We start from the raw sequence: 26480 nt of genomic DNA, 5'->3' as shown, positions 1-26480 counted from the left end.
TGGTCAGCAGTTAAACGAATTCTCCGTTACTTACAAGGCACTGCCAATTATGGTTTACGATTTATGCACAACTCCGGAACAGTACTTCATGCCTATACTGATTCAGCATACAACTCGCTGACTAGCTTCTCTGATGCTGACTGGGCAGGTTTTCCAGATGACCGTCGATCCACGGGAGGATATGCTATATATCTTAGTTCAAACCTAGTATCATGGTCAGCCCGAAAACAAAAGACTGTCTCTCGATCCTCAACAGAATCTGAATACAAGGCCCTAGCTAACACGGTTGCAGAACTAACATGGCTTCAAGATCTATTACGTGAACTTCGTGTTCCTGTTAAATCGGTTCCTACCTTATGGTGTGATAACCTTGGCGCTACGTATCTCTCAGCTAACCCAGTCTTTCATGCATGTATAAAACATGTAGAAGTTGATTTTCACTTTGTTCGAGAAAGAGTTGCTCAACAAAAACTTTCAGTTCAGTTTATAACTACTGATGATCAGATTGCTGATATCTTCACCAAGCCATTGTCCTCACCAAGATTTCTCCAGTTACGATCCAAGCTACAGGTTGTTACCCGACCTTAGCTTGCGGGGAATATTAGACAACTACTTATATTGTAATATAGCATTGTAATCATAGTTTAGGGATTGTTAATGTAAGTATACCTTCTATAAATAGAAGGTCTCATGTACTGGTATAACACACAAATACAAGAACACAGTTATTTCTTTCTCTCTTTATCTCTTACAGTTAATATGTAGCTTTTATGATAAGAAAAATAATAATTGTGATGAAAGTTGAAAGAAAATTGTGAGATTCTGACAAAGTTAAGTATATCAATATGTTAACAACGACAAGTTTCTTAGTTGAAATCTGTGGTTCCACGGGTAATTAAACTAAATGAATTTAGCATTTACGTTCAATTAATATCTAAAAAATATCATTAAATTGTTTCGTTTAAACAAACCCATAATTTCACAGATCATTTCACTAGCATACTCTATTTATGAATTTATCAAGTATCGCATGATGGTTAATCAAATTTATCTTATCAGAAAGTCACATTCATTCATATTGACGCAACCTGACTGAAAATCATAAATTTTGATACACAACTATTTGACAACACTCGATTATTTTATAGATAGTACAACGCTGTTTGTTCTATTATGAACTTCAATTTTTTTTAACGGCCAAAGAATTTATACAAATAACAAAAAAACGATCCCTAGCAAGTCGCTAAGGGATGATTATAAAGGTATAGACAACCACAAGTTCCAATTAGAAACTAAGTGGCCTCTATTTTTAATCCAACGAAATGACATAAGCCTAATAAAATCAAAAATACAACTTTTGTTACAATCTGAATTATGAAAAACAATCCCGTTCCGAACGCGCCAAATAGCCCAAAGAGTGATCATCGCCACCGCAATAATCCGGTTCTTCAAAGAGGCTTGTAACCGAACGCCTTCAACCCACGCCATGAACGAATTCCAAGAAGAAAACGTAGGGAGATTACAATCGAGCCATATACGAATCTTATGCCATAAGTCTGAAGCCATCTCGCAATCAAAAAATAAATGATCCCGTGACTCGACTCCATTGAGACAAACCAGGCAAACAACAGAGTTTATCTCTATTCCTTTCGCGGAGAGGTTTCAACGAACGGGCAGGGAGTTTAATCTAAAACGCCATAAAAATAAATTAACTTTGCGAGGGACAAGTTTTAGCCAATACGTAGCAATAGTAGACTAGAATAGCATGTCGTTATCTATGTGTTTCCGACCCGTACTAACAGTATACATGCCCACATTGTTCAATGAGCACGAACATGCATCATCATTATCAGTAAGGATACAATCACCTATCTCTTCCTGTAAAGAAGAAAATAATTGTACATTTCGACTTCCTATATCCAATCGCGACCACGTCCAGTTCCACCTATAATCAAACTTCTTATCCGCAAGTGTGTAGTTCTTGTTATGTCGAGGTGATACAAACGATTAAATCTGGACGAAAGTGTAGAGTTACCACACCATAAGTCGTGCCAAAAACGAATCTTGTTGCCATTTCCAACCTTAAAACGAAAAACATCATTCGGAAGCAGATTGTTCGCGGTAACCTTAGTGCAAGTATTAACTATATTGGACCAAACACTTGAGCCATTGTTAACAGTAGATTCAAAAATGTTCCCATGGATGGAACGAATAATATAAGGCCACATGTCTTCCGTGTTCACCAAATAGCGCCATCTCCATTTATAGAGCAAAGCCAAGTTAAAAGCTTTTATACTTCCAACGTTTAAACCACCATGTTCAAAAGAATTTAAAATTTGGTCCCATTTCACCCAACACATCTTTTTATTGGAATCACTTCCTCCCCAGAAGAATCTTGCCCGAATGGATTCAAGAGACTTTAAGACCGCTTCGGGACATTTGAACAACGACATGAAGTAAATACCAAGGCTTCCCATAACTGATTTTATCAACGTTAGTCTACCTCCCGAGGATAATAAGCTAGCTTTCCAAGATGAAAGTTTCTCCCGGAATTTTTCCACTAGAGGATTCCAATTCGAAACAATCCTCATGTTTGATCCGATAGGAAAACCTAGATACTTTGTTGGAAAAGTACCAACTCTAGTCCCTGTTGCATTAGCGTATGAAATAATATCCTCATCCGTGACGCCAATACCAAACAAATGAGATTTGGCAATATTGATCTTTAAACCCAAAACAAGGTAAAAGATATCCAATATGATCAAAATATGCTTCAACTCTTGCAAACTCCAGTCTGAAAAGATAATAACATCATCCGCATATAAAAAATGAGAAAGATGAATGTTCTCGACCCCCACTTTAATTCCACGAATATAGTTTACCTCCATGGCCCTTTGAAAAGTTAAATAGAGACCTTCCATGATAATAATGAATAAAAAGGGCTAAGAGGGTCACCTTGCCTTAATCCCCGTTTAATCGGGAATTCACGAGTAGGGCAACCATTAACTAAAATTGAAGTTCTAGCAGAAACGAGGCACCCTTTTATGAACTTCACTTTGATATTAATCGTCTAATCGATATCGATATTGCCACCTTAACGAGTACTTACTCTTATCACAAACATCTAAATCTAAATCCAATTTAAGGGAATGATAAAAGCAACGAGATAACTTCACACACATACATATATACATGTCGATCTTTTACTATTAACTCGGATAAAAATATGAAATAAACAGATAAAAATATAACTTTTTTTCCCTCTTATTTTTCGAATTAAATAAACTGATATTCGTTTATAGAGTTGTAGATTTCTTGACTACTTCTCTTTTTTCCATTGTGTTTTTCTCTTACGTCGTGGCTTGTTGTGCCTAAGGACCAATGTAACAACTTCAAACCATGCCTAGCGGTAATTGACTATTTTACCCTTGTTTTATATTAATTTATTAATATTTTTATAAGGGTTTGACTAAAGAATGCCCTAAGGGCACATGATAAACACATTAAATGAAGTATAATTTTCCAAAGTAAATGTGAATCCTAATTAATAGTAATGTATAAATGGAAATGAAACGAGTTTAATAAATGAAATTTGAGTTATATATGGAAACATTGAGTGTATTTAATCATCTTTATCTTGTGCCCTTAGGACACAAGATAGCCAACCCCGTTTTATAATTATGTGTTTTTAATTATTTGATTAGACTGTTAAATGTGTTTTGTGACAAGGGTCATATTTGTTTGTTAAATTTGGACTCCGTTGAGACTGCCTAACGAAGCGTGTAAAATATCAAAAATTTCATAAATACCGTGAGATACACGGAGTAGGTTTCTCTCACATGAAGGAAACCCTTAAGCCTTAAAACTCCTGCTCCCTTCTTCATTTCCCTCTTTTGGTTAATATCTCAAACATTACCTATACACTTGATTCTAAAACCCTAATTCATACATCCTGTTGTTTGATATTGTTTCATCTTGTTTGAAAGCTGCAAATCGTGTCTAGTGATTTATGTAACATTATAAGTTATTTAGAAACTGATAATATGTAGTTTAATTTTGTATTTTGTTAAGCTTTGTGTTAAATGGGTTTTGAATCAAAACCAGTATTTGGAGGTATTATAAACACCAAATGTTGCTAAGAAACAGTTACTTATGGTTTTGGTACAAGCTTTTATGGCAATACGTTGCTAAAATGAGATTTGGGGTATTTGAACTCGATAAGTTGATGTTGCTGCAGATGAACTACACTCGTACGGATTGATGTGCAACTGTGCGAATTGGATTGTAACCGCGTTTAAGTGGAATTTGAATCCGTGCAAATGGCTTTTCTATCCATGCGGATACGACTTGGATCCATACGGATGGCCTGAATCCGTACGGATGTGTATCAGCAGTGCATGTTTCATTAATTTCAAATTTATAAGTCGTTATGCTACCCGTGTATCTAATTAAAGTTTAGAACACTGTTTTGACTCTGTTTATGTTGTTCTCAGGTGATAAGGACATAGAGAAGGCTCAGTAATATTTGACTTCTGAGTTCTTGCTGTTTATCAGGTGAGTGGGACTATAAAACCGAATATAAAATCGAAAAATCAAATATAAAACCGAATTCAATTTAGACATTATTAAATAAATATATTCAGTTATTAATATTATTGTATACATGTGTTAGATTTATGATTTGAGTAGACAATTTACCTTTTTAAATTATTAATTCATATTTTATCTAATTTCTTTCTCTCCACATAACTAATTCAACTCGACTTTCTCTTGGTTATTGATTTTGTTTATTTTCATAAAATAATATGTATTGTATTATGATATTTTATAAGCTTATATAAGCTTATTGTATTTTGTAAGTTTGTATATATACGTTCGATTATATATATTAGTTTAGTATGATATATTACAAAGTTAATATGATAATGTTTGTTCATCTCGTAGGAAAAATGTAAAAAAATTGATATTGAGAGTTGAAGTCGGTTTTAACCGAAACCAAACCGAATTCAAATTTGATTTTCGGTTTGATTTTGGTTTCGGTTCTGATATTTAAATTTGATTTCGGTTTAGTTTTCAATTTAATTTTAACAGTTTTAAAACCGAAAAAATCGAACCGAATAATCTGAAATCTGAATCGATGAACACCTCTCCTTTGTATACAATCCATTTGACCCTTCTTTTTGGCTTATTGACCTTTTGGTGATAAAACACAACTCAGTTAGAAACAAAATCAATTATAATGTCGGTTGACCCTTCTTTTTGGTGTTTCGGATATCCAACCTGCTTTTGCTATTGGCGGCAAAATAATGTCGGATCACAATCGCTCGCACTGCTGACCTCAACTTTGTTTTATTACAACAACCAATTATATTACCATATTAAGTACTCCCTCCGTCTCATTCTAATAGTCCACAGACAAAAAACACGCAGTTTTAGAAAATTCCACTAACTTCATTTCTCCACCAATGAAATATCTTCTCTCCAGATCCACCAATGAAATATCTTCTTTCCTTTCTATTTATGGAAGTGGACTATTAATTTGGGACAGCCCAAAATGGAATACTGGACTATTGGAATGAGACGGAGGTAGTATTAGACAAAACTTATGAATATTATCAGGGGTATTTTCGTCTTTTCACCTTTTCTTTTTCCCCCTTCTTTCTTTCAAGTAACACCACAAAAGCCCCCCACACTTTGTTTAAAAATTAAAATCAGTCCCCAACACAGGGGGTTAAAGCGTCAAATCAAAATTTTCATTAAATATCTTAAATAAACTTCACTCAAATATTCAACAGGTCATATCTTCTCGCTCGCAACGAGTTAAATTTTTCCGACACCATCCTTAAACTCGAAATAATTTTATGAACACAATGTCACTAACTATACGCAAAACAGACTCTTTTAAAAAACCGCTAAATATTTAGGGTACTTTTCATATATGTTAGATTTTTCACTCGCAGGCTCCGTAACTAAACACAATAAAATACATGAAAAATCGAACCCCCGCCGCGAAGCGAGGGTTCGAAAACTAGTTACATCAATATTGCAATTTTATTTTCATAAACCTGCGAATCCGCGAGTATTAAATTAAACTAACTATCAAAATAAACTAAAAAATAGAATAGATGCAACAATTAGTCGATTCTTGGTCAAAATAATCCAAATAAATTAATCATCTGTAACAGGTACCAAATAATTATACTCCCTACTACTAACAACCAAGTCAACGGATATTTAAGTAGTTGAAAATAGCATTTAGAACAACAAACAATAGCACAATATTAAAATCAAGATAAACATTGCGTTTGCAGATGTATCGTTTCATGATGATCTTTGTTTGTTTTCTTCTTTGACACCCCCAAAATATCTAAAGGTGAAACCAAAGTCTCCACGTACTCGACACAACGCATATTAAAGATTGATCCGAGGTGATCATCACTAGACGGAATCTCAAGCACTTTATACGAGCTGCTGGAGATATAGAAGATAATGAGTTGCATCAAGTTATTCACCATAATAATTCTTCCATCATCCAATATATTAAGAGTTTGGTAAATGGAGTATCATTTATCTGATAAATATGAATCAAACTTAAATGAATATGGATTCACCCATAGACCATCCGGAAGGTAGGATTCCTTTTTCAACCACAACTCGAATTGGGAAAAGTAAACCTTTTGGAGGAAACAAATGTGTCCCTTAATCGTACCTAGGCGTTGATCGAAGTTTGTATCGGGTATAGTTATATCAGAAAAGACCATATCTTTAACATTGAGGGCAATCAACTTATTATCGGATTGAACCCAATACAAAAATCCACTTACAAACGTACCCATATGATATTGAATCCTAAAGTTGTTACTTTCTGTAGCAGTCACCCGTGAGCTCCACGATTTGCTTTTAAAGTCAAAGACATCACAAATATTGGAAGGTACGCTAAACCTAACAACTTTTAGGTCGTTGGGAGTAGCACCGTAGGCAAATCCGTATCCACTTTTATTGTTATTAGAGCTAATAATCGGATGAGCATGAGGACTTGGAAGTTCACATGACTCGCCAATAAAAGGGTTGTATAAAATGAAAGCATTTACATCATTGAGCAATAGGACTAACCCATTCAACGATCCAATAACTTGAGCATTCACGCACGGAGAACAAGGCTTATATGACGAAAAAGTAGTGTCATCGTCATCTATGAAGTGTAAGGTTTTATTAGGGACAGGAATAATGATGGTTTTGTGTGATCTCAAATTTATAAAGTATGGATCCATAAGCATGGAACGCCAATACTTGGATACGCACCGAAGTCGTACCAACGGCTTTGTCTTAAGCCTAACAAGTATATTTATCATAATATCATCAGGTAGAAACCCGGAAGCCATCACAAAACAAAACACAAATCAAGTATCTATGTTTTTTTCAATGGACACCAAACAATATATATATCCTCTCTACAAAATAAAACAAAACAATATAAATTGAACTTGTTATATTAAATTAAAAAGAACAATATCAAAAAAAGGTATAGCTAGCATAAGTGATCAAGACAAAATTTTGATTTAATTATTAAATTGAAAATCCAATCATGTGTGAGGTGATGGATATTAAGGTAGGCACGTATGAAAAAGAAAATCAAATCAGTCGATTTACAAAATCAAAGATAAACCCTAACTTAGTTTCAAGATTGAAACCTCACCTGATAAGAAATTGTAAGAGAGGAGCCGATTTAGATGAAAAACCCCTTGACTTTATCGTCAATTTCTGATTAATTCTTGTTCCGGTTCATGAATCGACTTGAGGTATTTTTAAGCAATTCTCAGAAGATGAATTGTTTTGAGTTTTAGTATATAAGATGGGTTGGACCTGTTACGATACACCTATTTTTTAAAAGTTTTTTAAAAAATTGCACTTTTTTAAAATTAATTTGACAAAACATATCATTCGTAAGAACATATCTGCCTAAGTTTTCGTTTGGACTCGTCACGACCTGTTTTTTCTTAAACGTTATTGAGTAATTGACCTGATGTACCCGTGAATCACGTCCGAACAAAAAACGCTTATGGATACGTTTGGACATAGTGAACGAGATTGTAACTAATTTTATCGGTCACCGAAATAAAGTGGTATCTGAACATATTTGAGCCTAAACATGTCCGTGTCCGTGTTCAGACGTGGTTCATGGTTACGTACTTACGTTAGACTAGTTACTCGGTTCTGTTCCATAAAAACGGGTCATGACAACTCCATTTTCGGTTAGGCCAGTTACTCGGTACTACAGTTGATCGTACTTATTCCGGCTAGCGTGAAAGGACCCGTTCATATACATTATAAACGATTCACAATAGTTGATTTCATCGCGAGGTATTTGACCTCTATATGATACATTTTACAAACATTGCATTCGTTTTTAAAAGACAAACTTTCTTTACATCAAAAATTGACGGCATGCATACCATTTCATATTACATCCAACTATAATTGACTTAATATTAATCTTGATGGACTCAATGACACGAATGCAACGTCTTTCAAAGTATGTCATGAATAATTCCAAGTAATATCCTTAAAATGAGCTAATGCACAGCGGAAGATTTCTTTAATACCTGAGAATAAACATGCTTTAAAGTGTCAACCAAAAGGTTGGTGAGTTCATTAGTTTATCATAATTAATCATTTCCGTAATAGTAATAGACCACAAGATTTCAGTTTCCATAAATATCCGTACACTCGCAAGTGTATAAAAGTATTCTATAAGTTGTTGAGCGCTTCGGTAACCATACTTAACAATTAATGTGGCATATTCCCTTTATTATGAAATCTCCCTACACTGTACCAAGTGTAGTAAAAACGAAGTACTATGCAACCGTTTACGATACTAGAGCGACTAGCCCGGTTGGGGTTGTCAAACCCGATAGATCTATCAATAGGATTCGCGCTTACATGCTCTTACAACATGTAAATATTAGTTACCAAGCTATTAGGGAAAAATATGCAAAGTGGTACAACTCAACGTAGAATATGTTTTTAGTACTTGTGTCCATTTCGTAAAACAATTATAAAACAGCGCATGTATTCTCAGCCCAAAAATATATATAAAAAGGGAGTAATGAAACTCACAATACTGTATTTCGTAGCAATTATGTATATGACGGCACTGAACAAGTACAGGGTTACTCTCGGATTCACGAACCTATATCGATTATATATATTAAATAATATTATTAACATATAATATTGATAAAACAAGTTTATATATTAATTATATAATATTTTTACTTGTTTAAGTCAGTAATTAGTTGTTAGTCTTATTTTAAATCTTATATAGGTTTCCTGATTTTAAATAGTTAACTCCCGATTGGTATATCTCATAGTGTGTTCGACTTCTATAGGTGTAAGAGCCATCATTGGAAAGGTATTCGAGTCCTATAACCAGCCATAATCGGCATATGTTCTGAATTGGAGTATAGGTTAGTTAAAATTTTATTTTGTCACAGGTGCGTAAATCTGTCCGCACAGTTCAATAATTCGTCATAGGAACAGTCCGTAGGCTATGAAAAATAGCTAAACTCAATATTTTTAATTTTCCTTCTATATTTTAGTTATTAACATATACACTAACAGGTATTATCAAGGAAAATAGCCCATGTCTTAGTTAGCATAGTTTTCTAGTTAGATTGATTAAGCATACAACATTAATCTTAGCCAAATATTTCGGTTCATAAATTATTTGTTACTACATGATTTTTAATGAATCAAGTTGCTGGAGACTCCTTAATATGTTGTGTTTTCAAAACATAATCTAAAAGTTTTGGTTTCATAGTCGAAGTTAGGCTTATGCCCTTAACTTGTAACGGTGGACAGATTCGGATAAAATCTGTCATCGGTCAACTAATGAATTTTTGAAAAATACTTTCACTTCGTCTAAAATCATGAACAAATTACAGAAATCTTGATTCATATATATTAACATATATCCAGAGTTATATGCTCTAAAACAAAGTTTAAGATAGCTTTTAAATTCGTGTGTCAAAACAGTTTTCAAAAACCGAAAGAGACCAATTGTTGTATATTAAGTTCTAAGGTGTTATACATATATACAAGTTATAAATTCTTATAATAACTTAATACAATGTCATAATACATATAAATAAGTGTTTTTAAAGTCAAGTTAGTAAGGTTACATTAGTTTATAAACATGCTTGGTTTCCACCAAAACAAGTTCTAGTTTTTATAAGTTTTATAAACTTATTAAGATAGCAATAGAGTAGGAATTTAACAAGAGTTTTAAGAAGTGTTCTACCTTGATTTTGAAGCTAGATGATGAGGAAAATGCTTGGTGATGATCTAGTATGAAGATAGAAGTATTTTGAGAGAGTAATTTGGAGTAAAGAATGAGAAAATGGAATGGAAAAATGAGGTGGTACATATGGACGAATTTTAAGTTAATAATGGAGTCATATGTTGCCAAAATGGTTAGTAAACTTGTGAGTTTTTGTCTCATGACTCATTAACAAGACAAAAGATGCTAGGATCCAAAAATGGGGCTGCTAAGGAGTGTATTTTTCAATAGTTATACATCTATAAGTTGCGTATTAGACGGGTAAAAATACCGTAAAAATACGAATAGAATTCATGAGGAAATAGAATGCGAATGCGAGTATAGCTATCTTTGTTGAATACACTTATGTTAATATATGTATTTAAGTCTTTCAAAAGTGTATTAATACATCTTAATACAATACATATATATTCATTTTAACATAAGGGTTATTACGTCGTTAAATGTTATATATATATATATATATATATATATATATATATATATATATATATATATATATATATATATATATATATATATATATATATATATATATATATATATATATATATATATATATATATATATATATATATATATATATATATATATTGTTTTCGAAACCCTTAAGTTAGTAGTCTCAATTTATATATATATAACCCATTATTAATATACTTAATGAGATACTTAACTATCATATATTCAAGTTAGATATAATCCATATATCCATATATATATATACATAAGTATATATTTAATACAAGTTGTGACGTTCGTGAATCGTCGAACAAATGGTTGGTCAATTGTTTGTATGAAACTCATTTCAAAAGTTTTAAAACTTGTCAAAATTTATTGCTTATCATGTCGGAATAATGTTATCATATAAAGATTAAGTTTAAATTTTGATCGAAAATTTTCGGGTTGTCACATAGCGGGTAACATACGGTGCAGATTAGATCGCGTTGATGGTGAATGGCTCGGCGATCATCGGATTCAAATAAAGCTCGAGTCCGGTCAGTTATCTTGCTTAGATTTCTAGAGAGAGAAATACCTTCTTAGAGAGAGAAGTGTATAAGCTCTGATAAAATCTAAGTGCCCCAATAATAGAGACCCAAGTTTCGTATCTATAGACAAAGTCCACAGCTTAACCTCTTATGTTCTGATGGGCCGGTCAACCCTAAATATTCGGAACATAATATTTTCGTGACTTTCTTCCGAATGATGTGTGCCACTGCATCATGTAGGGCTTATGCAATGTCCGCTGCTTGTATGTTTTTTCTACGCGCTATCCGCTATTGAGCGCATTCACGGTTTTATGGCCCTAAATCACGTTTACGGTGACCGATTTTACTTACACATTTACGGTGACCGGTTTTACTCGCAGAAGGTTTATTTGATAGGTTTTGCTTACGCTATCCGGATGACGTATCATTAAAAGTAATTTCTAGTTAAATTTCATTCTATTTTATCACTCCGTAATCCGTACTGTTCCATAATTGCATGATTTAGAATTGAGTACGTATTGATTATTTATTGTGCCAAGAAAGAATAAGGACAGAGAAAAAATTTAAATATAACAAGCAGTCAATGGAAACCACAATATGATCAACTAAGCAACAGGTCTTGAGCACTAGGCTAAACTAACAATATTAAAATGAAGATATACATTGCGGCTTTTACAGATGTATCATTTCATCATCTTCTATGATTGTTTTCTTCTTTGACATTCCCAGCTAGAATATCTAAAGGTGAAATCAAAGTCTCCACGTACTCGACACAACGCATATTAAAGATTGAACTGAGATGATCATCACTAGATGGAATCTCAAGCACTTTATACGAGCTGCTGGAGATATCGAAGATAATGAGTTGCATCGAGTTATTCACCATAAAAATTCTTCCATCATCCAGTATATTAAGAGTTTGATAAAGGGAGTAAAAATTATCTGTTAAATTTGGATCAAACTTAAATAAATATGGATTCACCCATGGGCCATCAAGATGGTTGCATTCCTTCTTCACCCACAACTTGAATTGGCGAAACGAGACCTTTTCGAGGTAACAAATGTGTCCATTAATCGTACCTAGACGTTCCCTGAAGCTTGTATCGGGTATAGTCATCTCAGTAAAGACCATATCTTTAACACTGAGGGCAATCAACTTACTATCGGATTGAACCGGCCAATACAAAAATCCATTTACAAATGTACCCATTTGATAAACAAGCCTAAAGTCGTTACTTATTGTAATAATCCGTGAGCTCCACGATTTGCTTTTAAAGTCAAAGACATCACAAATATGTGTAAGTGCGCTAATCCTAACAACTTTTAGGTCGTCAGGAGAAGCACCGTAGGCAAATCCATATCCATATCGACATTTATTTATATTACAATCATTATTCGGAGGAGGAGGAAAAGGAAGTTCACAGGACTCACCAATAAAAGGGTTGTATAGAATGAAAGCATTTACATTATTCATCAATAGGACTAACCCATTCAACGATCCAATAACTTCAGCGTTGACGCAGGGAGAACAAGGCTTGAATGACGAAAAAGTAGTGTAGTCGTCATCTATGAAGTGTAAGGTTTTATCAGGGAGAGGAAAAATGATGGTTTTGCGTGATCTCAAATTCATAAAGTATGGATCCATAAGCATGGAATGCCAATACTTGGATACGCACCGAAACCATACCAATGGCTTTGCGGTAAGCCTAGCAAGTATATTAACCACAATCTCATCAGGTAGAAAACCGGAAGCCATCACACAACAAAACACACGAATCAAGTATATATGTCTTTAATAGGCACCCTGCTTGAAACCCAAACAATATAGAACTCTACAAAATAAAAGCAAATAATCTTCATAAGCATATACATATACATACACATCATATTACATGTATATTTGAAATTGAAATTGAACTTGTTATATAAAAAGGAACAATATAAAAAAAGGTACAGGTAGCACAAGTAATCAAGACACGAAACAAAAATAACTTGATTTTGTTTTAATTATTAAAAAGAAAATCCAATCATGTATGAGGTGATGGATATTAAGGTAGGCACGTATGAAAAAGAAAATCCAATCGGTCGATTTACAAAATCAAGATAAACCCTAACTTAGTTTCAAAATTAAAACCCCGCCTGATTAGAATATCGGTCGACTTTATTTTTTGTCTATTTTTCATAAATTCTTCTTCGGCTCATGAATCGAATTTAGGTGTTTTTTTTAGCAATTCTCAGAGATTTATTTATACTTTTATAAGATTGGTCTGTTAGACAAACTAACTTAAATATGGACCTTAGTTTTTGTTGGTAATTTTTTTTAGTAAGCCCATTAGACCTGTTACGAGACAATTGACTTGGGACAAAAGCTAAATATGGAATCTCAATAATTGTTCTTGGGTTTTCGGGTCGAAAGATTCTTGGATGCTGACGTTGACACCTCTAACATTCTAATCATATCATCTGAAACAATGTTTACAGGTATATTTTATTACTAAAGGTTATTTCGTTCTTTTTGCACCCTTGATGTCTCCACTTAAGTATTAGAGTATTATTAAATTGAACTAGTAAAATGACACGTGAAATTACGGATTTGTTTAAGCGAACAATTTAATGACATGTTTTAGGTATTAAGTGAAGAGTTGTAATCACTTGCATCCATAAATTTGCTTGAAAACAAAGGGACCAATGAGAAAGCGACATGTGGCGCGAAAATCACATGTGATTGGAAAAAAAAAATTCGAAAATTTTTTTTTTTAAATTTTTTTTCGAAAAATTTTTTTTTCAATTTTTTTTTCGAAAAATTTTTTTTCGAATTTTTTTTTTTTAAAAATCATATGTGATTATGCATGTCAATCACATGTGATTGTAAACCCAATCACATGTGATTATGCATGGCAAATCCAATCACATGTGATTGTACAATTCAATCACATGTGATTGTGTGATTGTGCAGGTAAATCACATGTGATTGTAAAAAAAAAAATTTAAAATTTTTTTTTTTTAAATTTTTTTTCAAAAAAAAATTTTTGAATTTTTTTTCAATCACATGTAATTTTCGCGACACGTGTCGCGCTCTCATTGGTCCCTTGAATCTCGACTTAATTTATGGACTTAAATGAATATTCCTCATTAAGTGAATGTAAATGCTGAAGTCATTTATCTTAATGACCCGTTTGACTAAGAAATTTGTCGCTGTTTTTACAAATATATAGAGACATGTATTTTCGCATACATATGTAACGTAATTAATTTCGTAAAAAGAATCCATATTTGAATATTAATAATATAATAATTATAATTATTATATTAAAAGTAAATAATAATAATAATTCTTCGTTCAAAGCTGAGTATTTATATTTTTAATAATAATAATTATTATTAGTAATAATAAATGCCTTTTAAATTTTTTTAAAAAATTAAAATTACAATTTAGGAGAGATTAGTATTTTCTTTTATAAAAGATTTCCTATTATTTTTTAATTAAGTTAATATATAATTATGACATCATCATTATGAAAATTAAGGGAAAAAATTACGCCATTGGTATCTGTGGTTTGTACCCTTTTACATGACAAAACCTAAACTTTCATTTTTGCATGGTTGGTACCTACGCTTTGCTTATTTTACTTCTTTGGTACCAACACCTCACATGTGCAACACATGTGAGGGTAATTTTGTCATTTTACGTATAATAAGCAAAGTCTAGGTATGAATCATGCAAAATTGTACAAACGACGGGTACCAATGACGTAACTTTTATCATCAATTACTTTAAATGAATTATTTATTATTACTACTACTACCACTACTACTAGTGTAATACCCGCAATCTTGCGGGTTCGAAATAGAAAATAGCTTTTCGAATTCGTCATTATGGTAACATATAGGAGTATAACATATAGGTTCATTTATTCAAACATAGTACGGAGTAATAGTACATAAGAAAATCCAATTAGTGCATCGAGTCTTGTTCAGTTGCAGTAACATTTTACGATTAACACTAATATGATAGCTGAACTTGATTGACCCACTCATATGGTTCAATTGTAGAAAACGAATATGACCCATCCATTAGAAAATTAGGCAATAAATAGCCAACTATATGAACTAAACAAGAATCACCTTGAAACGCATTTTGTTTGTAGTAGCGATCGGGAAGCTTTTAGTTGTACACAACTATATATGTTTCAAATTAAAATATTTTCACAACAAAATATCAATATTCCATTACAACAAACAAACCAACCTAATTTAACAAAACCATCATAAACCTTTAAACCTTTGAACATTACAAACTTTGAACGATTCAAATTCGAGTAGTCCAGTATCATATACCTAAAATACCAGTTTCATAGGTACATTCATCACCAAATGAATGGAGAATTGCTGGCACTAACCTCACCTTGCTTAGCATAGAACTGGTGCTCTCAAGAATCAAACGAAGATCAACATTAGCATCAGGATGATCCATGTACTCGTTGACGGTGTAAATGGCTTCCATCTCACTTACATGTTCCTGAAGTTGGAATGTGTTTATACTTTGAGATCAAACCTAAGATTCCAAAAACTGGAGGTAAAATCGATAGCGGTTTAGCTTTGGTGATCGATGGCGATTGATAAGTTTGCTTCTGGTGCACTTTCTTTCCGGTGCATTACTTTGTTTTAGGGCCTGCATCCACAATTTATAACATAGATACACAAATTTTAAAGGTCAAAAAGATTCGAGTGCAACCTGTTACATGGTATTATAGAAAGAGGTGGACAGAGCGAATAAATAAACTAATTATGATACAGATTTCTTGTAGATGGTTGAAGTACCTACAATCCCCAGCACTTATTAAAGCTTTTCAGAGCTTTTAAACAACAGAATCTAGTCTGATATCATCAATACAATCAATAAACCACTGGTATATGAAAGAGAATTAAACATTACCTTCTTTATGTTAACATCATATATCATGACATTGACAACATGTTTATGATCAATTCATGAACCTCTAGTGATTTATCTATACTTGAAGGGGAAACAACATTTTCATAATTATTTCTTAATAAAACTATATATACAAATGTGAGACTATCATTTCAAATTAAGTGATTTAATACCATATAAAATGGAGCAAAATAACTGAATCGTGCAAGAAACCGGAAGTTACCTGAGAGGATAATTTGACCACCTTGAGACTCGAATAACCTTTCATTCTTCATTGTTTGCATTATTATTGTTGCTCTTCTTTTTGCATTGCCATCTACATTTACCAGTTAACATTGTCAATAAAAATGCAAAATTTCACAAATTGATCATATTCATGGTCAAGTTCAATTCCTTGGAGAAAAAAAATAGTTACTAATTTTTTGTTCAAAAAATAATTAAAAACAGTTTTGTAAACTGCACATTAATAGGGGATCAAAATATTTTGTATTCTTTTGTATATAGTTTCTTTTAAAAGGTGAGAAACAAAAATATTACGGGTCAACCAAACCCATTTTAACCCCTACAGAGGTAGTAACAAATTTTACCCGTTAACCAATCTTATCATTTTATATGTACAAAAATCTTTAATGGGTTTCTCCAATATTTGTATAGGCATATTATATTGACAGATGACTATGAATGATAGCAATAATAGAGATCAGTAGGAGCAATAATCTTTCTATTACCATAAGTTCAAAGAGGATTTTTAAAGTTGCAACTTAAAAAACAAATTTTCAATGACGATTTCGCACAAAACATACTCAAAAATCACAAAAAAAAACCCTGACAATACGATATTGAAACTGTATGTTTAATTTACTGACGGTAACACATAAAACTACCATTAAAATAAAGATCAAACATTCTAGATAACTGATAATAGAAGTCATACCAGTTTAGTAAGCCTATCAAATACCTTAATTGTGAAATGTTAAAAATAAGATGCGGCAATCTGTGTTCGCATGACCCTGCAAATGCCGCATTTTTTTGACAGAGATGATAAAGAATTTACCCTGTTTAAGCTAACCTCATATGATCCATTACCAGCCTGTTTGCCATATCTAACAAATAACAATCATAGTCTTAATGAGTGGAAACATGAATATAGTATACCGGTTAGCGATAACATGAATATCATATACTACCAATCGCTTTCCGAAACAGGTCGATTTAAATTAGTTAGAGGATAGAGAATGAACAGCCTGATCATCTCATAAAAGTTAATACACAACTATTCTTCCTTGATCAAATGAATACCAGCACGTAGTAGATACATCGAGTCCACTATAAGAACAAATGACATGGACAGAAATATCAATATGGAAGTACTATGTAGAGATGGCAATTCCAACCCATAAGATATGTGACTCATTTAAGAAAGGCTCACATTTATCTCAAACGGGTCAAGCATTTAGAACTGAACAGAAAACCGTTTGTGATCAGACCTATCTAACCCATTTTATGACATCACTAAGTTGTCGTTATTATCTTGTCATGTGGGCCACAACTAACATCATGAACGAAACTATATCAGTACCTGTTCGTTCCTGCAATTTTTTCTAAACAATTTGTTGCAACAAACACTTCGGGAAAAGCCTGCTGATAACTCTTTGGTGAGACCCTTTGTACTACATCAACAAAGAATCAGAAACGTCCTGAAATAATAACAAATAAAACATAAAGCATAAATAGTGAAAACCAAGATTTTTTTTTTTTTGTTTTTTGAAAAACAAAAAACAAATATTGTTTACTGATGTAGTTTTCAAAAATATAAATAAATAAGTATATATAAGATACCACACCTAGGTTAAGCATATAGCCTGCTTTTGCGGATAAGTTGCAACACTTTATTCATCGGCCAAGGGATTGTAATATGTAACACCTAATTCAATTATTTATGATCCACAAAAGTTGAGCACCTTCAATGCTTCTGCTGTGATTGATAGGTCAGGGTCAACAACTGTAAAGAACGAATCAAAACAATAAGGGAACCAAATCAGACAATAAAACCATGAACTTTTTAGTAGAAATGCAAAAATTTTCCCTTATCTTAGCACATGTGCTAAAATATACATCCATAAATCTAGTACTTTTAAAATGTATATTCTCATAAATACCTATTTTTGGTTAAAGCAATATGATTCAATGTGAAAATATATATCAAGTAACAAAAATGTCAAAAAAATCTTTTATAAAAGGCATATCCAAAAAGAAGGGTGACACTTAGGGGCTGTTTACTTGAGACTTAATTGGGATTATTGTTGTGGGTAGATTATTCGGTCATCAAATGAGCTGTTTACTTGGAACTTAATTTTTGAGCTTAACCGTGCCAATACCTTTATCATTCACCCCAAAAATAGGTGTTGTCCCCATATGGCTGATCTCTTTCCAATATTACCCCCTTGTATTTCATCCACCACCAATCCTCCATCTTAGTTTTCCTCGTAATTTCTATTTTTTTATGGCCATTAACAACAACCATCAAAGAAACACCATCAACTAAAGTTACAGCCACCTCTAAAGCAAAATGATTTTTTCAAAAAACCCAGAAAAAGACATGGTTTAAAGCGAAAACAAACTGGGTTTTAGATACTGGATATGGTGGTTATTTGGTTGAATTTTTGGATGATTTTGGGGTCGTTGGTCTTTTTGATTTTAAATGGATATGGTCTAGGGAGCAAATCGGTTTAGTCACAGGTAAGTTCCCTTTAATTTTGGGGTTTTTGATTTTGGAGCAACTCACAACAATTAATGGAAACGATGTTGGATTCTTTATTTGGTGTTCTGTCAAAATTGAGTAAAGGGGTTTATGAGGAATCATCAATTGTTTAGTCATAAACCACAACTTGTATTTCTGTGTGTCGATAGTTTGACTTTTATGTTAGGTTTCCCAAGATGAAAGCAAATAGTTGTTGATAAACTGAGATCTTATGATAAATATATCGTGTTTATGAATTTGGTTTTATATTTGTGAAATTATTATTACTATATTTGTTCAAAGTAATAGTTAACTTATTTTATTTCGTAAGGTTAAAATGGTCGTTTCCTATCATTCAGACTATTCATTCAGCACAAAAAGTAAACAGATATTTGCATTCTCTACTTACTACATATATCTACTCATTATCCATTCTGCCATACATATCCATACAGGACTTAACAAGAAAAAAAGGTTAAAATGGTCGTTTCCTATCATTCAGACTATTCATTCAGCACAAAAAGTAGACCACTAATTTTTTTCGTACCACACCAATCATGGTTTATGTTGTATAGACACTCTAAAGCATGTTTGATGGAATACATATAAAATTGATGGTGTGCATATCATCACTAAGAAAACAGCCTTTAAAAAATCAAGAATCCCCACAATAATATCTAAAGATGCCCAAACAGCAACCATCCAACACATATAATGTACATAGCTTAAAAACTGCTTTATGCCCAAATTGTATGTAAGAAATACAAAACGTGTCAATACACATGCTAGAAATATCAACGTATGTGTTAAATGTTAAGTCGAAAAAAACAAAAGATAATGGTTGTACTACATACCCAGACTTCATTGTAAGAGCATCTAATGTACAACAAAGTAAAATGGCAGATGCTATATAACTGAACGCACAACGAAATGCAAATGTAGTAAGACATTCAATACTAAATTCATATGTCGAAATGAAATATAATACAAAAAGAAACCATAATAAAGAATTAGAAACGACATAAGTGAATATCATCATACCTGAGTTTGGAGATCATCGCCAGTCACGATGTTCCCAACGGTTTGTAGTGCAGGGATGAGTACCGAAGAAGATGGATAACTGAACAGACCACAAAATATTGTTATCAATCTATAACAAATGAAATTTATAAAAAACCATAAAGATAGCGACAATAATTCACAGCTGACAGAAGAAGCTCAACAAGGTGTTGGCACACACCCGCATCAACCACAACTTGAATTTTATCATTTGTACCATCAGACAGATAAGATAGAGCCCAAAACGCATCGGTGAACACCTCAGCATATGAAAATACTAAAGTAACTCTAAGAGTGCTCCCAATGGTGACAACATGTCTTCCAGGACCAACCAACCATTCAGCGTCACATCAGCACCTCCATCTCACTTCCTTCCCAAGACTAAACCCAGGACTAAACACTCCCAACGAAGACACTCCTTCCTAGGGATGGCTATGGATCGGATATGGATCGGATGATGCCATATCAACATCCATATCCATTTAGTTTTTATTCATCCATATCCATATCCATATCCATTTGATTTCATTTCATCCGTCCATATCCATATCCGATGGATTAAGCGGGTTAATGGATATCCGTTGGATATCAAATGAAATGTTAATTTAACGACGATTTATCAATTTAATATAGATTATAACAAATGTAAATATTTAATTTTTATGTTTTTGATTCGTTACATATGTTTTGATTGTAATTTGTCGCTAATTATGAATTTAATTGAGCAAAAGACGTTATAATATAAGTATAACTCATTTAGATAAGTAACTTTGAATATTGTTAGTAACAATTTAATAATTGTGACTATCACAAACCTTATTTTCATTAATAATGTAAGAACTTGTAGGTTATATGTATATTTATATCGATATGTAGATGCATATGCATATTTTTAGTACGTATATATGTATATATACATGAATTTCGGGTGATAATGGATATATCCATGGATGATAAGTTGTCATACATATCCGATCCAGGAAATATTTACATCATCCATATCCATATCCATATCCGTTAATCATCCATTTACATCATCCATATCCATTATAAATGGATCGGATCGGGTGGATGTCCATGGATGAAACATCCATTGCCATCCCTACTCCTTCCTCACAATATTGGGACCCACATTTATTATTTTAACTAAATTAAAATACTTTTGTTATTATTAATATTATAATTATAATTATAATTTTAATTATTAAATTACATCAATTTTAAAACTTAAAAATTAAATTGATTAAACATCGGAGGTTTCATCAAATTGATTAAAAAGAAGCTGTAAAATAAAATATGAAAAGCACATGTAACCCATTTTGACCACAAACATGTGGGACCCACAATTAATTAAAAATTAAAAATAGCACAATAGCCACATATCTTCATCTTCTTCACTCTAAAGGCACATGTAACTCAATTTTCATCACTTCTACACACAAACATAAAACAAATAAAATTAAAAAAAAAAGGAAAAAGAAAGTGACGAGTGAAAAATGTTTACAAAATCCCGTCCACAAATATGCTGAGAATGGACGAGTGGAGAGACGGAGGGGTGTGGGCGGGACCTGGGCAGGCCCTGGGCGGAGGTGGTGCCATCGGCGCCCAGCCTGGGCGGAGCTGGGCGGCTCTCCTGGACGCACCGTTGGGAGCACTCTAAGAAAAGTATTCAGGTCCACCAGTCACTAACTGACTCATATAGAAGCACAATATATGCAGTAGCAAAATTGCGAATGCCACATGCAGGTACAGTTGACAAATGAAGACAAACTTTTCACTAACTGAATTATTTAATATATCTACTGATTAGTGGTTAGATAGATTTACATGATGACATAAAGTGTCAATCATAAAAAACTACCTCACAATTTAATAGTAATTTGACTTTCGAATTGCTATTGATTGCACGACTAATGAAATTCTATCGCCAACATATCAAACTTCAACAACGATGCAATGACCCGAAGTGGGAAGAATTGCACTTGATGTTTCACGTGGTTTGACCTGGTTAAATGAACATAGAGGAGTATGATACATACACCAAATGCATAACTTGTGACAATATCCATAATTTATAACTCATTATACAAAATAAAAATAAATCAAAAAATCATATATGAGTGTATTATAAAAAAATGGCACACCTAAATCTTTAAAATGCATTATCATTAGATGAGTTGCTCATCTCAGATGCTGTATATACTAATGTCATCAAGTAATTGGACTTGCAACTAAAACGCATGGCCATTTTCATACTAGAAACTCTAGTCGGAATAACGAAACTATCTAATTTCACTGTGACTATACCCGTATAGAAAGTAGACAACACTTTATTACTATTTACCCAATCTATGAACAACCCAAAGTAGAAGAGATGTTATAGATTCACAAATATGCAAGATGAAACAAACAATATTTGCTACACTCAAACAAAAAACAAACCAATAAGACAATGCAGAGATTATAATTATAAACAATACAATAAAATAAAGCCTTGATTTTTGGAACGAAACGCATACACATCACTCATCACTAATTGACCATCAATATAGAAAGTGTTATCCATTTACTCAATTTTGGATACTTTGATCATTCTATTCATCAAGTGTACCTCTTATCTAATTATCGTTTCCATTCATATTTCTCCAAATCCTAAATAAATGCCTACGATTCTTATTACTTTACAAAAAAAAGAACTTAAAAAATGCCATCTATTGATTTTTATATTAGCAACAAGAAGGAATGAATATGTAAATTCGAAACAAAGCTTTAAAAACTTAAAAATATTCATACATAAGTAATTCAATATAAACACCCACTGTCAATAATTAAAATCTAATCTAATTCCTATTCAGATTAACGATGATTTAGCATTTAATGAGCGGACTAAAATAAAAATTAACATACTTACAAGTAATGAAAAATTGAAAAATCTTAAAAAAGTTTCAACAACAGTAAAGTAATCAAAAAACAAATTCGTGTCTGGGTTACTTTTCACAAACAACATACTTACATGTAATGCCTAGCTTAAGCTTAAGCGTATATGATCAACCAAAGCAAGTTCCAACAACAGTAAAGTAATCAAAAAAGAAATTAGTGTCCAGGTTACTTTTCACAAACACTTGGCGTGCGTAAATAAAAACGTAAATGATTATTGACGTTACCAGAATGCCCAATAAGAGCATACGTAATCTATCAAACTATGTTAACCAAATGAAAATGATCGATTCTCACAACAATTATTGGAAACGATCGATTCTCACAACAACAATTTTAAAAGATCGATAATGATGTTTCAAATTTCTCGATCAATAAGTACAAAACCAAAAAAAAAACGTATTTTCATACCTGATGTTCAACAATTGATGATCGATTGATGACATCGGAAGTTAATATATGTAGCGTAATATGGCAATTGATCGATATATTGAAAAGATTCAATAACCTCCGTTGCAAACAGATATAATATGAATGAACCGTAATAAAGGAGAATAAGATTAATTGATACCGAATAAGTATCAATTAACATGAAGCTGATTTCAAAAAGGTATTAGGGTTTCAGAGAAGAAAAAAAAAAGAGCGTGGTTATTTTGTGAATGGGAAGTATTGAGATGAACGTAACTGTTTTGATCAGATAAAATAACTTCTCCTTAGTAGTTTTAGATGGCTATATTAGGAAAGTCGCATAAATCTAACATCAGAGGTAATTCTCACATTAGGGGTGTGTTTGGTGACGAGCTTGTTGAAGCTTATGGGAGCTTATAGGAGCTTGAGCTTATGATTTTAATAAGCTCTAAGTCATAAGCTTCATTTGGTAGACAAAAAAGTAGAGCTTATGAAAATCATAAGCTCTGAAAAAATAAGCTACTTTTAATAGCTTATGAAAAAAGTAGAGCTTATGAACTGGAAAATAAGCTCCAGCTAATTTACCAAACACTTATAAAAAATAATAAGCTCCAGCTACCAGCTTAAAAAATAAGCTCCAGCTCCAGCTCTATCTCATAAACTCCAGCTCCAGCTACAAGCTCCAGCTCCAGCTACTTTCATCCAAACATACCCTAGATATATTTTAGCCATTGGATTACCCCAAAAAAACGTTGAGATTGGCTGTTTTAATTATATACCTACATCTAAAAGGTAAAGGGAAAATGAATAGTACTATTCCTTTTTCAATTTCCACAAACTTAACCCCCTAACTTTCATTAAAATACAAATCGCACCCCCACTTTATACGTATATTTTTTTCTCAAATTTCACTAGCTTAACCCCCTAACTTTTATTAAAATACAAATCGAACCCCACTTTACTAACTTTTTTTTTTACTAATATTCAATTTTCACAAACTTAACCCCCTAGCTTTTATTAAAATACAAATCGAACCCCCACTTTATACGTAAATTTTTTTCAAATTTCACAAACTTAACCCACTAACTTTTATTAAAATACAAATCGAACCCCCACTTTACTAACTTTTTAAAAAAAATAAAAATAAAACCCGAACGCTAAAAGAAACAACTTTCACAAAAGGAACAACCCTTCAATGTTATGTCAAAAAAAATTCTTTTTTACAAAATAGATCAAGACTTTTTTTTAACTCGCATTCAAAACGGAGCCCCCGGTGCGAAGCGAGGGCTCCACAACTAGTTTGATTTATTAAGATCTGAGGTAAATAGTACTTTACTTTAATATATAGAGTAGATTATTTTATTATTATTATTATTATTATTATTATTATTATTATTATTATTATTATTATTATTATTATTTTATTATTTTTTTGTTTGCAAGGACTTATTATATACCTACATCTAAAAGGCAAAGGCCAAATGAATGGTACTATTCATTTTTCCACTTTTCGCAAACTTAACCCCCTAACTTTTATTAAAATACAAATCGCACCCCCACTTTATACTCTTATTAAAATACAAATCGTACCCCCACTTTATACGTATATTTTTTTCCCAAATTTCACAAACTTAACCCCCTTAACTTTTATTAAAATACAAATCAAACCCCCACTTTACTAACTTTTTTTTTTACTAATATTCAATTTTCACAAACTTAACCCCCTAACTTTTATTAAAATAGAAATCGAACTCCCACTTTATACGTATATTTTTTCAAATTTCACAAACTTAACCTCCTAACTTTTATTAAAATACAAATCGAACCCCCACTTTACTAACTTTTTTTTTAAATAAAACCCGAACGCTAAAAGAAGCAACTTTCACAAAAGGAAAAACCCTTCAATGTTAGATGTCGAAAAAAATTCTTTTTTACAAAGTAGATCAACACTTTTTTTTAACTCGCATTCAAAACGGAGCTCCCGGCGCGAAGCGAGAGCTGCACATCTAGTTTAGTTCTATCTCTTTCTAATACAAGCATTCTGAATTCCTTCATGTTGTTGTGTCATGTGATTCATAATATGTTTATATTTTACTCTTCTATTTTATGTTACTTTTGTAGTTCTTTTTTCTTTTCTTTTTTAATTTAATTTGTTGTTTAGGGAAGCAACTTATGAAGAACAAAGAATATTATAATACTAACAACTAATGTATACACCACCGAGCATATGGCTGAGTGGTACCAAGCTCCTGGACTGTGGGTCCGTATCCTTTCATCGCGATTGGTGCGGGTTCGATTCTATGGGGGGAGGTTTACCGTATATTATGTATACATAGTCAATCTTCGGGTTTGTGGTCCCTACGCTTTGCTACTGGCAGGTGTAGGTATATAATAAAATCAATCTGGTTCACGTAAGTGCGAAGATTCGAGAGCGGGTTCCTTTTAGCTTGTGTGGGGTGACTAACCATTTAACCGGCCGTTAAAAAAAAAAAAAAAAAAAAAACAACTAATGTATACATCTGACACATCATTATAAACTAGCAACCTTTTCTTATTTTTGTCCATTTTATCATGCCTAGTTCAATTAGAATAGTTTCTAAGTATTAGATGACTTATATTCTTTTTAGTCTCAGTCATCTATATAGTCAGAATAAGATGCATTCCATCATAACGGTTGCACTCCATAATAATTTGATTAAATAAATAACTGTTCTTATATAATATTTTGTTTAAAAAACGAAAATTGTTCATTAACATTCTTTTTTTCCCTTCATTATTTTCGGTTCGGTATCGGTATAGTACCACGATCACCCTTATCTGTAACCAAACTAGGGGTGATCGTGGTACTATAACGGTACCGAACCGGTTGGTACCGCTATCTGTTTTTACCTGAAAATGAGTACCGAATACCGTACCGATATAATCGGTTTGGTACCGGTATCGGTACGGTAAAAAATAGGTACTATATTCGTTTGGTACCGAAAATAATATAGACAAAAAAAGAATGTTAATGAACAATTTTCGTATTTAAACAAAATAAATAATAGCCACATTATATAACAACTGTTATTTATT

General features: G+C 32.4%; 1 protein-coding gene and 1 long non-coding RNA gene across 8 annotated transcripts; both read right to left on the bottom strand.

Annotated features, from left to right (window-relative positions):
• Positions 1–12016: 12016 nt before the first annotated feature.
• On the bottom strand, positions 12017–13081 carry LOC139855130 (F-box/kelch-repeat protein At3g06240-like). Its single transcript, XM_071844376.1, has one exon. The coding sequence runs from the start codon at positions 13079–13081 to the stop codon at positions 12017–12019; it is 1065 nt and encodes a 354-aa protein (XP_071700477.1).
• Positions 13082–15518: 2437 nt separating this feature from the next.
• LOC139852404 (uncharacterized) lies at positions 15519–23645 on the bottom strand. Of its 7 annotated transcripts, none has more exons than XR_011761063.1 (6): positions 23409–23645; positions 20043–21492; positions 18106–18263; positions 17220–17958; positions 16485–16577; positions 15519–15997 (listed from the first exon to the last, which is right to left on the bottom strand). It is a non-coding gene; the product is annotated as an uncharacterized lncRNA (long non-coding RNA). The 7 variants fall into 7 exon arrangements; XR_011761062.1 differs by having other exon boundaries at positions 16485–17364; positions 17841–17958; XR_011761060.1 differs by having other exon boundaries at positions 16485–17958; positions 20043–20121; positions 20242–21492.
• Between the last annotated feature and the right edge of the window lie 2835 nt (positions 23646–26480).

The sequence above is a fragment of the Rutidosis leptorrhynchoides genome, chromosome 6 (genome assembly GCF_046630445.1).
Source record: "Rutidosis leptorrhynchoides isolate AG116_Rl617_1_P2 chromosome 6, CSIRO_AGI_Rlap_v1, whole genome shotgun sequence".
Taxonomy (NCBI): Eukaryota; Viridiplantae; Streptophyta; class Magnoliopsida; order Asterales; family Asteraceae; genus Rutidosis; species Rutidosis leptorrhynchoides.
This window is presented reverse-complemented; position numbering and strand designations above follow the sequence as displayed.

Bases quoted from the DNA above. Each gene is read 5' to 3' on its own strand.
- LOC139855130 (XM_071844376.1), bottom strand. From the start codon at position 13,081: ATGGCTTCCGGTTTTCTACCTGATGAGATTGTGGTTAATATACTTGCT.